The sequence below is a fragment of the Columba livia genome, chromosome 13 (assembly GCF_036013475.1).
Source record: "Columba livia isolate bColLiv1 breed racing homer chromosome 13, bColLiv1.pat.W.v2, whole genome shotgun sequence".
In the NCBI taxonomy this organism is placed as follows: Eukaryota; Metazoa; Chordata; class Aves; order Columbiformes; family Columbidae; genus Columba; species Columba livia.
This window is the reverse complement of record NC_088614.1, coordinates 7,513,420-7,525,470: the sequence shown is the minus strand read 5'-3', so window position 1 is coordinate 7,525,470 and position 12,051 is coordinate 7,513,420. Positions and strand designations below refer to the sequence as shown.

At 50.5% G+C, this 12,051-nt stretch overlaps 1 protein-coding gene across 3 annotated transcripts; it reads right to left on the bottom strand.

Moving 5' to 3' along the window:
- Window positions 1–1,377: 1,377 nt before the first annotated feature.
- On the bottom strand, window positions 1,378–10,944 carry IRF8 (interferon regulatory factor 8). 3 transcript variants are annotated; one of them, XM_065028843.1, is made up of 9 exons: window positions 10,813–10,944; window positions 8,713–8,887; window positions 7,371–7,554; window positions 6,248–6,336; window positions 5,695–5,806; window positions 5,281–5,328; window positions 4,184–4,570; window positions 3,622–3,734; window positions 1,378–2,543 (listed from the first exon to the last, which is right to left on the bottom strand). In XM_065028843.1, exons 2-9 carry the CDS (start codon window positions 8,884–8,886, stop codon window positions 2,367–2,369), a joined length of 1,284 nt encoding a protein of 427 aa, XP_064884915.1. In that variant the 5' UTR covers window position 8,887; window positions 10,813–10,944; the 3' UTR covers window positions 1,378–2,366. The 3 variants fall into 3 exon arrangements, with proteins under 3 accessions (XP_064884915.1, XP_064884914.1, XP_005504790.2); XM_065028842.1 differs by lacking the exon at window positions 10,813–10,944 and adding an exon at window positions 10,686–10,785; XM_005504733.3 differs by lacking the exon at window positions 10,813–10,944 and having other exon boundaries at window positions 8,713–9,517.
- Between the last annotated feature and the right edge of the window lie 1,107 nt (window positions 10,945–12,051).

The window sequence follows — 12,051 nt, the reverse complement described above, 5'->3', positions numbered from 1 at the left end:
GGTGCTATAGGTTGTGTGTTCTCCACTGTGCAACTACTGCTCTTTGCAACAGACATGGTAACTTCTCACCTTGGAGGGATGCAGAGGGATTAGCTTCAAGTGTCCCAGGAGGTGAACACTTTATTTTAGGGAACTGAACTTCTCACCCCAAAACAACCAGTAATCCTGCAGACAGAACAATCTCCTGGCAGAGGTGAGCTGTGGTCAACTCATCCCAGGTCAGGGTCCTCACCTCTGAACTGTGCCAACCACACACTCCCACTCAGGAACATCTCCATCATTAATCAAAAAAAAAAAAAGAAAAGACACAAGAAAAGACACAAGAAAAGACACAAGAAAAGACACAAGAAAAGACACAAGAAAAGACACAAGAAAAGACACAAGAAAAGACACAAGAAAAGACACAAGAAAAGACACAAGAAAAGACACAAGAAAAGACACAAGAAAAGACACAAGAAAAGACACAAGAAAAGACACAAGAAAAGAGAAAAAAAAAAGAAAAAAAAAAAAAAGAAAGAAAAGGCAGAGCAACAAAGAGGAGGCTGATCTGCTTTGACACCCAAGCAGGGAACTGAGCTTTGCATCCATCACCTCAGCATCTCCCAAGGATACCCTCAGCCTCCAGCTGTCTGGATCTCCAGATATCCCCTCCACAAGTGCCCACAGCCTCTGTGGTACCAGGGTCACCCCACCAAGGCTGGTGCTCCCCTGCATGCACCCCTGAGCCACTACACAGGGCAGGGAAGGAGCTGGTGGCATTTGTCCTTCACGGAAGACAAAGTGACAGATCAAACATGGTCCTCGCAGCCTTCCAGAGCCTCTTGAGGTGTTGCCCCAAGACACAGGCTTGAGGGTGCAGATCCTCAGCCTCCCCTGCCACAACATTGGCCTCAATGTTTACCAAGGCAGATGTCCCCTTTTTGCTCACGGTTCTCCCCAAACACCACACACCTCCACTAGGCTGGGCCCCAGGACAAAGGTAGATGGAGAAGACAGTGGGGAAGGACTCCACCAGGCAATGAAGGGGAAAGGCACTACATCTTGGAGCAGGACCATAAATAACTGTCTCCTCCCATCCCATCACCTTGGGCATCACAGCCCACGTCAGTGCTGGGGCAGCTAAGCAGAGACTTATCTTCATGCTCCCTCACAAAGGTCCTACAAGGTCCTCCATCACATGAAAGCATTTTCACTCATTTATTTCCTGCCTCAGAGATGAAGCCAGTTGTGGGGCAGGAGGGAGGTGACAGCAAAGATTTAACACCCAACCCCACCACAGGGATGACCAGGAGCAAGTCAGATACCAGAATCTCCCCATCAAATTTAAAACCCCACTCAACACAACCATAAAAAAAAAACCACACATTGCAAGAGAAATACAAAATATAGCACTTTAATTGCAGGAAGATAAAATTACAAAAAAAATAGAACTCAGGCATAAAATAAATAGGCAGCTCAGTAGCATACACACACGTGCAGTCCTGGTTTGGCAGCTGCAAAGCACAAGCCCTGTGGCCAAGAGCTCCCCAGTGCTGGGTGCACATGCAAGCCTGTTAATGAGGATTTACACGTGGATGCTGCTGCCTGGTCACGCCTGGGAGAGCCCAACACGTGCATTTGGGAGGGTAAAGCCAACCTAAGTCACACTATGCAACAATCTTTAATTTTAAAGATACAATATTTATATAAACTCTGTCTCTAGTTAGGAAAAATTAAGATTCCTAAGTTCTTATATTGAACATTTACATATATGATCTCTGCATTGTTTTCCAAGTTTCAAAATACTTTGGTAGATACTGATAAACTTTATAGCAAAAATAAAGAGGAATTTGAAAAAGTTCTCCTTGGAAGGTATATACTATCCTTCATCAACAGGACACTTTAGGGAAAAAATAATTCTGCAAAAAATTCCTATGTTTGAGCATTTTAAGGCTTTTCCAAGAGTCACTGCCTACCAAATCATTATTCTGAGCAAGGTCCAAGTTGCAGAGTGCTGGGACAGGTCGTTATAGCTGTAGATTTTGGGTTTTGCTTGACTGGCCATTAACAATGGTAACAAAGCGCTCCCAGCCCTGAGCTTCCCACACAGCTCAGACACTCCTCCTTCCAACAGCAGCTACAGACACCAGCACATGGACTCCCTGCTCGGTGATAAAGTCTTTTTTATCAGTAAAGTGCCTGCAGGACAGACACTAAGCATCCAACCTACTTTCTCATAGCAATTTACTGCTGTATTTATATAAACTCTGGGCTGGGAACAGCAAAGAACAAAAACTGACTTTCCAAAAAATGGGAATTCAGACACTAATAGAACCAAACTTGGTCTGAATCAACCCAAACCACCAGGCTGTATTTACAGAGGAGGCTCAAACAGCAATCTGTTGGTTTTCCCTGAACAGCGGCCGCTGGTGTGTCCCACAGATGTCCTGGAAGATCCTGTACACCTGGTCATGCTGGGTCTCATCAGCGATGGGGAGCATGGGGCTGCTGCTGCATGTCTTTCGAGCCTCCTCCACCACCTGCCTGACACACAGCTGCTCCACCTGTGCAAAAATTACAAACCATGAAGACACCAAATTAAGAGAAACATCTTGGTGTGTCTCTCACTGCTGTCATCCACCTCACCAGCAGTGTATGGGGATGGGAGATACCACAGAGTGGTTGTACTCAGCAGAGCCAGGTGGCCAACACCAGGCAGGCCAACAGGTCCAACTCCACAAGTTGGCACATCTAGAAGAGGAGCAGTCACAAGAGCTCCTCTCCCAGCAAAGCTGGAGGTAAGGACCAACTGGAGGATGTCCCAGCACATGCAGAGTGATCCTCTGGTATAGACACCCAAGGCAAGAAGATGTGACCAGATCACAGAGTTGTTCCTGTCCCTCCCCACACAATCTCTGAACTTGTAAAATCCCCCCCAGGACCTCACAGCCTTGGTTGGTCTCTTTTTGCTCAAGGGTGGATGCAACACCCTCCCTGTGCCCTCCATGCCATGTCTCTGCTGACCCAAGGGTGTCCCACACTGGATGCAGGCTCCAGAAACACCCTGCGCATTGACCCAAAGCTTTGAGATCCCAGAATTGCTTCAGATTCTCCAGGAAGATGCTTCTGGTCAGAGCCCTGGGAACTGCCCCTCTCACCCCATCCCCTCCTTCACCCTCTGGAAGATTTCCCAACCCCATCATTGTCCACCACAGTTGTCCAGCACCTCTGCTGGCTGTTCAGCTTGAGGCTGTCCCTTAACCATTCCAGGGATTTATTCCCTCATTTCCCACAGGAAAGGGCAAATATTTTAGTGCCAAGGAGACAGAGGAGGCAAACAGATTTTCTACAGGTTTAGAAAAAGCTTTTGCCATTTGGGAGCTTTGTTTGCAAACATGTTCTACTCAGATCAAGGAGCCTCTAACAAGCAACAGCCAAAGCACCTCTCAGGGGGCTGTAGATAAGCAGATACTCATGCCACACCTGCCACCCCACCAATTCAGGCACCCAGATGGTCTGTGGCTCCAGGAATTGGAGCTAGAACCCTACTCTTTGGCAGAAAGAAAAGAAATTAGGGGAAATATATGGTCCAGAAAAGGGGGGAAATGTAGCAGCAGAGCTCTGAAGGGCAGCCGTCCATACCTGGACAAGGATGAGCTTGCACCGCAGTGGCACGGCGTCCGGGAACTCCTCTCCGAAGCATAACACAACTCTGCTGTCTGGGAAGTGGCCCTGGTTGTTGTAAAACTGCAGGTCTGCAAGGAGAAGAGAACAGTTGGAAGGTGCCAGGCTTTGCTCCACAGCTTCAGGAACAAGCACCCTGCTGGGGGAAAGCTGTGGGCTCAGGAAAAGCCAGCTCTGATGTGCAAAGCCTCCAGCCAGGAGGAATTTGCTGATGACACAAGACACCAGGTTATTTGTGCTCAACACCACTCAGGCTCCACATGAAGAATTTTTTTTTTTTTTTTTTTTTTTAAACAATGAGGGTCATGAAACACTGTCCCAGGTTCCCAGAGAGGTGGTGGATGAACCATCCCTGGAGACATCCCAGGCCAGGCTGGACGGGGCTCTGAGCAACCTGAGCTGGTGAAGATGTCCCTGCTCATGGCAGGGGGGCACTGGGGGAGCTGGGAAGGTCCCTTCAACCCAAACTGTTCTGTGATTCTAAACAGACAAAGTGACAGAGGGAAACATTCCTACAAACCTCTAAAGAACAAGTTGGTGTCAAATATCTTCACCACCTCATCCCGATCCAGTTTGTTGGGCCTGTCCTTGTAGACCATGGTGTTCCCACTCCAGAAGACCCTCCCCTGGCACAGCCTCTTGATGAAGATGCCCTGCTTGTTGCTGTGCAGCAGGACACCCCTCTCCAGGTGCCCAAAGAGCTTCCTGGTGATCTGCTTCTGACGGTCGTTCTGGATGGCGTCAGCCGAAGGGAACCGCACGTGCTCCAGGGCTTCTGGGGCATAGAGCTTCTCGCCATGGCTGGAAGGCTGGCCAACGGAGATGCGGCAGCCCTCGGTGCACGAGGTGGTGATGTGTCCCACCAGCCTCCCACTGTAGTAGAAGCTGATCACCATCTGAGAGTAACCTGGGAGTGGGTGGACACATACAGCACCCATCAGAAGATAAACCCTGTCTGCTCTTTCCTGCAGTGCCCAAACCCCATGAGAGCAGCAAGATTTCCTGGGAGCAAGTCTCATTTGATGAATATTGGGAACAATTTCTTCCTGGAAAGGGCTGTCGGGCACTGGAACAGGCTGCCCAGGGCAGTGGTGGAATCACCATCCCTGGAGGGTTTGAACAGATATGGAGATGAGGTTCTCAGGGACATGGGTTAGAGGCAGACTTGGTAGTGTTTGGCTAATGGTTGGACTTTATGATCTTAAAGGTCTTTTCCAACCAAAATAATTCTATTATTAGACCTCCTGCTCGCTAGAGGATCTCTCTTTCAGCACTCAGCCTGGTATCAGAGCTGATCAGCAAGCAAAAGCTCTTGATTCTGACCCCATTTCTCCTGCCCCTGCTCCACACATCCCTCACTGCAGGCAGATGTCCCTACCCAAAGCCATGGCTGATCCCAGCACCCCAGAGCAAGCCCCATGTGCTCAGGACTCATCCCTTCTCAGCGTACAAACCCCATGGACACTCAAGAGGGTGGCACCACCTCCCAAACCCACAGCAAAACCTCCCCAAGACCAGAAGCAGAGTCAGAGCCACCTTCTGCCACCTCACACACAAGGCCAAACCCCAGAGAGGCATTCGGTGGCCACAGCCAAGCAGAGGAGGCCACAGCCTTACCCGAGTGATGCTGGTCATAGCTGGAGTATCCATTCATCAGTGGCAACGCTGTGGGCAGAGAAAACACAGAGTTGTGCCTGGGTGCTCAGCTCCCAAGCCCCAAATTCCTCCTCTCCCCACCACAAGCACCCCAGGTTTTCTCTCCCAGGCACATCAGGTTTCCCAGCAAATGCTCCCAGGTGGATTTAATCTTATGCAATGCACTGTTGGGTGCCTGATACCAAGCACAGTGTCCATAATTAGTATTTTAAGCAGTTTTAATGTTAGGGAATAGTCTGCCATAGCTTATTCACTTAATAAAGATTATAAAATACAACTCTTGTTCATTATCCACTGCTGTACAGCAAGATTTTTTTTTCCTGCCCCCAAAAATCTCAGCGCCATTAAACACTCCATGTGCTGTCAGCTTCTTACCAGGGCTGGGCTGCTGCACCCACCAGTCAGGTATCATGGGGTTTCTGCAGGTCTCCTGAGGGGGTGAGGGGCTTCTCTTGATGATCCCCAAGTATTCATCTACGCAAGGGGGCTGTGCGAGACCAGACACAGAGATCAGAGCAGGTTTGATGCCTCAGACAATTGCTGCCCCGTACTGAGATGCTCACAGCACTCAGAGGGTCCAAATCGCAACATCAAAAGGATGAAAGGATTTTTTTTTTTTTTTGTTAGAAATAGCAAATTGGGCATTGCCCAGACTGTATGCTTGAGTAACACCTTCAAGAGCTACCAAGCAGAAGCAGCCCAAGGTGACACAGCCGAGAAGGGAAATAGAGCTGCAAAACAACCTCAGTCCCTCAGCGAAGGTCTCGCCTGCCCAGATGCAAATCAAAAGCACGAGCCATTCACCAGCAACCAGCTCACTGAATGAGCTGCAAAACACAGTGTTGCTCACCAGGCCGGTTCCCAAAGCTTCACAAACTGAATTTTAGAAAGGCGACGTCCACACCATCAGTCCACAGTGAGTGCTCACCTCTTTCATGAGGTCGTCGATGGCCGAGGAGCTGCAGTCCATCTCCACCACATCGGTGAGACTGCTCCCGTTGGCAATGCCTGCTTTGCCTGGAAGAAGAGGTCAGGATGCAGTGAGGACACCCACCCCTCCACAGCTCATCTCTGGGCTTTAGAAACCCTTTGCCTTGTGAAAGTTCTGAAACTGAGAACCACAGCCATGTAACAGCACCTCAAAGGGGCTCAGAGCCCCCTCCAGCTCCATGTAGAGCAGCTTTTTGGGACCAAAACCCCAGTTTGCAACATGTTTCCCCAGTGCATAGCGAGCAGCAGCAAGGTGAAGCAAAAATCCAGCTGGTCACAGAGACAGAGCTAGAGCAGAGGATTGTTTCTTGGGGTTTTTTTTTTTTGCCTGTTTTCTCTGAGCACCCCAGGGACCGGGGCTGCTGCTGCTGCTTCTCCTTTTTCCGCTGACCACCCCACACGCAGTCACGCTGCCGGTGGGAACCTGCAACACCATTTGCATAGCAGCAGCGTGCCCCCTGTGTGAACGTGGATGGGGGAGACTGAGATGCTAAAGGCAGATTTCCTGACAGCAGGGTTGGTTTTTTTTTGTTTTTACAAGTTTTTAACTTAAAAAAAAAAAAAGTACACATACACCTAACCACAAACAGATATAATTAGTGCAACCTGCGCCGCAGCGGACATCACAACAGCAACTGCTCCCCGTGAAATTACTGCTGCTCTAAACAGCGCTGGCAGGAGCAAAGGAATTTATTGGAGCTCCAGCCATCTGCCCAGGGCACATGTTGGGCGGACAAGGGGTTAGGGCTCAAACACACCCCTTAAAGGGGGAAGAATTTTAGATTTGCCCCTACTACATCCTTACAGGATGGCAGCTTACACTGTGCTGCTGTTATCTCCTGTTTCCTAAGCAGCTGTTTCAGGGAGCAGAAAAAAGCCCTGTCCTTCCCTTCCCCACCACCACAGTGACACAGGGGACATCTTCTGCAAAGCCAGACAAGTGAAGCATCACAGTGCAAGAGCAGCATCTGGCCAGGAAACCCTGCTCAGATGTGGGTCAGCAGCACAAACCCGTGGTTTCTCACAGGACCAGGGGGTCAGCCCCTTCTCAGAACACTCACATCTCTGTTCCTCCTCTGGCACGATCCTGTAGACCTTGTAGGGCTCAGAGATGTCCAGCTGGGACCTGTCTGTCACCTCCTCGAAGTCAGGGCTCTTGTTCAGGGCACAGCGCAGGCGCGTCTTCCATGTAGCTGGTTCCGCTTTATCACCTTCTTTGAATTTGCCTTTGAAAACAGCCCAGGCCTAAAACAAAACAATACAAAAAAAATAAAATAATCCTCCACATTAGCTCTGCAAATGCCCTAAATCGCAGGGGTGAAAGAGCTGGGGTTGCAAATAGCATCTCACTCTCCTCGCCTCTCTGAACCCTCTCAAGCGTCCCAGGTGTATTTGCCGTCTTGCTCCTCGACTGCAGACACATGTGCAGCTACCACACGTGGGGACAGAGCAGCAGCACCTGCCCCAGCCGTGCTCCTGGGCGCAGGAAGAGCTGCAGCACCCAGGTTTTAAAAAAGGAGATGTCAGGATGATAATACACAGCTTCATCTCCACACCAAGTGGTCAGGAGCTGCTGAGGACACGAGGAATCACTACTGAAGCAGCAATGTTCCTAATGACCTGCTAACACCTCAGCTAAAAATTCAAAATAATCATTTGCCAGCCCCTGACTAATAAGTGAGAGCTTGTTTCTTTTTAAAATCAGAACATCATTTGTACTTTTGATAGGAAAATATATTTTACCACTGAATGGAGACTGCAAAAATACATATAATTTTTAAATATATATTTATTTATTTTGTAAGTGTTTATATATTTCCAGATGGCTGAACTCAATGCCATTCTCATAACTTAGTGTTCCCAAACCAGCCACTAACGAGCTGTCACTGATCTGAGAGTGAACTCACTCATCAGTACAGAGAATTGGAAGCAGAGAGAAGGGAACTCCTGAGGAAGAGCCTGACCTTTTTGGTTTAGGATGGAATTCTACAGTTCTTTCCCAAAACTGGAAATCCCCCCAATCAGTGAAATCTAAGACTTCCCTCCTGCAAAGTCCTGTGATTTTTTTTTTGTTTGTTTTTTTGGTAAATCCAGACTTTTATCAAGAACAAGTTTAGAGCAGGTCAAAAGTAACACATCATGCTGCTTCTTATGTTAGGCCAGGATTCAAACATGCTGAAAACAAACCTAAACCTGGCACCAGCATTTAGCAACAAAGAAAAAACACCCCCAAAAGAGCTTGGGAGACCAATTGTGGGCTGAAGCATCTGCTGCAGGGGTTAAGGATGCAAAACCCACAGATGGCATGGACACCTCCCACTAGAAAGAAAAAAAAAAAAAAAAACACACAGAATTTCTGAGTCCAGGAAGCATCAAGAAAGGGCATTAAGCAACTGTCCCTACCTTGAAAATAGAAGCATCCACCTCCTGGTTGTAATCCTGCTTCCCAGCGTGTTTCCAGGGGATACGGAACATGGTTTTCTCCTCATTCTCCCAGATGAGGCCAGGGTACAAGTCACTGTCGATCTGCTCAATCAGCCACTGCCGGAGCCGCCGTCCACCGTTACGGTCACACATCCTGAATGGAGGGAGAGATCCAAGTGCCGTGAGCTCCCCCGGCACCATTCCACCACAACTGGGGCACAAGGGGGCATTAAAATCCGCCCCCGTGCTTCTTTTATAATGAAAAAAAAAAAAAAAAATGAAGGCAATTTGCTCTGAATTACTTCAAATTCTTCCTCCAGCTCTATCAAAGCTCCACTCACAGAAACAGGCTGACTGAGCTCTGTTTCCTCCTTCTTTTTTTGCTAAGTCACACTGGAAGCAGATGGACAGGGATTAAAGCACCTGGTTGTGCTGTCACCTGAGCAAGTGACACTGGACAGGCCACCCCAGGGCAGACACCCTTTAGTGTCTGCAGGAGATGGAGCCAAGTGCTGTCCCCAGCTGGTGGTGGCACAAGGGTCTGTCCCGGAGGAGGTGACAACCTGCACAACCCATCCCCTCAAGCAGAAAGCTGACAGATACCAAGCCATCCTTGCTGGCAACCTCAGGTCATTTTTAGCCAAAACTGCTGGGCGATTTCATAGGAGAGCCAGAAGAAACCTTCTCCCACCCAAAGGGCTCAACCCTCCTGGCATCCACTGCCAACTCCACAGCAAGACCCACAGGGTCTCCAAGAGCTGATGGCTTGGTAGAAATGACCAGCAGCCCCAGAATCAGCCTTCCAGACCTTTCAGGCTCACAACCCTCCTCCAAATTTTACCAGACTGCCTCCTCCTCATTCTTTTTTTGTATTTACTGACCCAAAGGAAGGTTTTGGGAAGAAGATGAGGATGCTCCCAGCACAGGCTGTGACCTGGGGGTCTCTGTTTTTTCACAGGCTCAGTGCCACCAACTTGTGTCCACTCTCCATTGCTGTGCAGCAGGAGACACAGACCACCTTGGCCACCCACAGCACAGTCTCTGTTTTTGGAGACGGTGACAGCCAACACCATCAGCCAGTGCTGGCACAGCTCTGTGTCCCAGCTGCCCCAAATCACATACCACAGCTCATCCCCAGCAGGATGGGGACACACAGACCCTCTGAGGGCCCCTGCACCAAACACCTTACACCCAAGTAATGTCAAGATGAAGAGCCTCAGAAACACTTGCTGAAATGAGACTCGTAAATCAGACCATTTTCTAGAAAGTTTGTTCCCATCAATTTGGTGGGTTGGACTAAATGATCTCCAGAGGTCCCTTCCAACCCCAACCATTCTGTGATCACTGACAGAAGCCAGGGCTCCAGCTCCCCTCCACAAAAGGCTGGGCAAGCCCTTCAGGCTGCCACTGGTGACATGAGCCAGCACACACAGGACACTTCCAAGAAGCCCATCCCATGCAGCATACTGCACATCCATCCCACATCAGGAGGGACAAACTGCCCTAAAATTGGGCTGGCAGAGGCAGCACCACACCATACAATCATACTGGTTGGAAGAGACCCTTAAGATCATCGAGTCCAAACATAACCTGAATCTAATACTAAACCACATCCCTAAGAGCCTTATCTCCACATCTGTTCAACCCCTCTGGGGATGGTGACTCCACCACTGCCCTGGGCAGCTCCACCATGCAGCACAGCACACTCCCCATCCCAGCTCCAAGCCACGACCTAGCCCACCCCACCCGAGAATCACGGACATCACCTCCCGCAGCCCCAGCACCGCTCAGCATCAACCGGGCTCAGCCCTTGCGCTCCCGCACGCACGGGGTCGGGGGTACCGGGCTGGGTAGATCGTGGATCCCGCATCCCCAGGGTCCCCCGTACCTCCAGCACCCCCTTCTCCCCGCACCCATGCCCCGGTTGCCCGACAGTAACCCAATACCCATACCTGACTCGAGTCCACCCCACGCCGCCACCCGCCGCGCCCTAGCCTTTTATAGCAGCATGGGGAGGTGGGCCCGCTAGCTCCCCCGCCCCTCTCTGCCAATAGCTATCCGCCCCCCGTGCCCGCCTACCCAATGGGGAGCTGCCCCTGTCTTCGGCTGTCCAATGGAGAGGCGACCTGTGAGGCGCGCGCGGCCGGCGCCGCTTTCTCCGCAGCGAGCGCGTTTCTGAGAAATCAGCCGGAGGGGGCAGGGCCGGGGGCGGGGGCGGGAGGCGGGGGCGGGGCCTGGAGTGGGCGGGGCGGGGACGCCCAGGTGGGTCCCACTGGGCCGGTGGGTCCCGGGTAGGTCCCGTGTCCCCCAGAGGGTCCATCCACGGGCAGAGCTCAGTCTCCCCCAGACCAGTCTCCCCAGTCCCCGATCGACACAGCCCCAGTCCCAGACTGGTCCCTCCCCAATCCCAGACCAGGCTCCCCAATCCCAGACCAATCTCTGCAGTCCCAGATCGACCAATCCCCGGTCCCAAACCATCTCCCCAGTCCCCAATCGGTCTCTTCCCAGTTCCAGACCAATCTCCTCAAACCCAAACTGATCCATCCCCCGTCCCAGACCAGTCTCCCCGGTCCCAGATCGGTCCATCTCCAATCCCAGACCAGTGTCCCCAATCCCAAATCGTCCCATCCCCAGTTCCAGACCAGTCTCCCAAGTCCCAGTTATTCCATTCCCGCTCCCAGCCCAGCCCATCCCCAGGCAGTTCCCAGTTCCCTCCCAGTTCAACCCCTGGTGCTGGATTGGTCCCTCCCCTGCTTTCCCCAGCAGCCCCAACCCAGCCCTGACGTCCCCAGCTGGGGCCAGTGGCCACCACAGAACATCAAGGACCATATGCAGCTCAATTTTAGAGGGTATTTTTTGGGATTACCAGATTACACACGCATTTCTTGGAAGAAAACCATAATTACTCCCATGTGGGTAATAGAGAAATGGGAAATGTATGGAGCTCCACAGATGGTAGAGTAAAAATAATGATCTAAGGTACACAACCTCTACTGCCATTTATGATAAATAACGGCTGTAATAACCCTTGTTTTTAAACACCCGACTGATCCAAATCAGATCCCCCCTGTGAGATTTGGGGGGAGCCAAAAACATCTTTTGCAATCAGATGCAGTTAGAAGGATTCTTGCCTTTTTTAATTTTTTTATAACCGAGAAACAAGCGTTGCAGAGGGAGTTTGCATCACCGTCCTGCCTCCCCACATCCTCCACTAAAAAAACTGTCTGTTTTGCAAAAGTTCTGGCAAATTTGGGGTATTTCCAAGGGGCTTCATATAATCAAACGTCTCCATCCCCTCGGGAGCCCAAGGAGCTGAAA

Bases quoted from the DNA above. Each gene is read 5' to 3' on its own strand.
- IRF8 (XM_005504733.3), bottom strand. From the start codon at position 8,934: ATGGTGCCGGGGGAGCTCACGGCACTTGGATCTCTCCCTCCATTCAGG. The intron at 4,571-5,280 runs GTAAGGCTGTGG...ACCCACTCCCAG, and splicing joins CTATGACCAGCATCACTCGG to GTTACTCTCAGATGGTGATC. The intron at 2,544-3,621 runs GTATGGACGGCT...ATTTTTGCACAG, and splicing joins GCAAGCTCATCCTTGTCCAG to GTGGAGCAGCTGTGTGTCAG.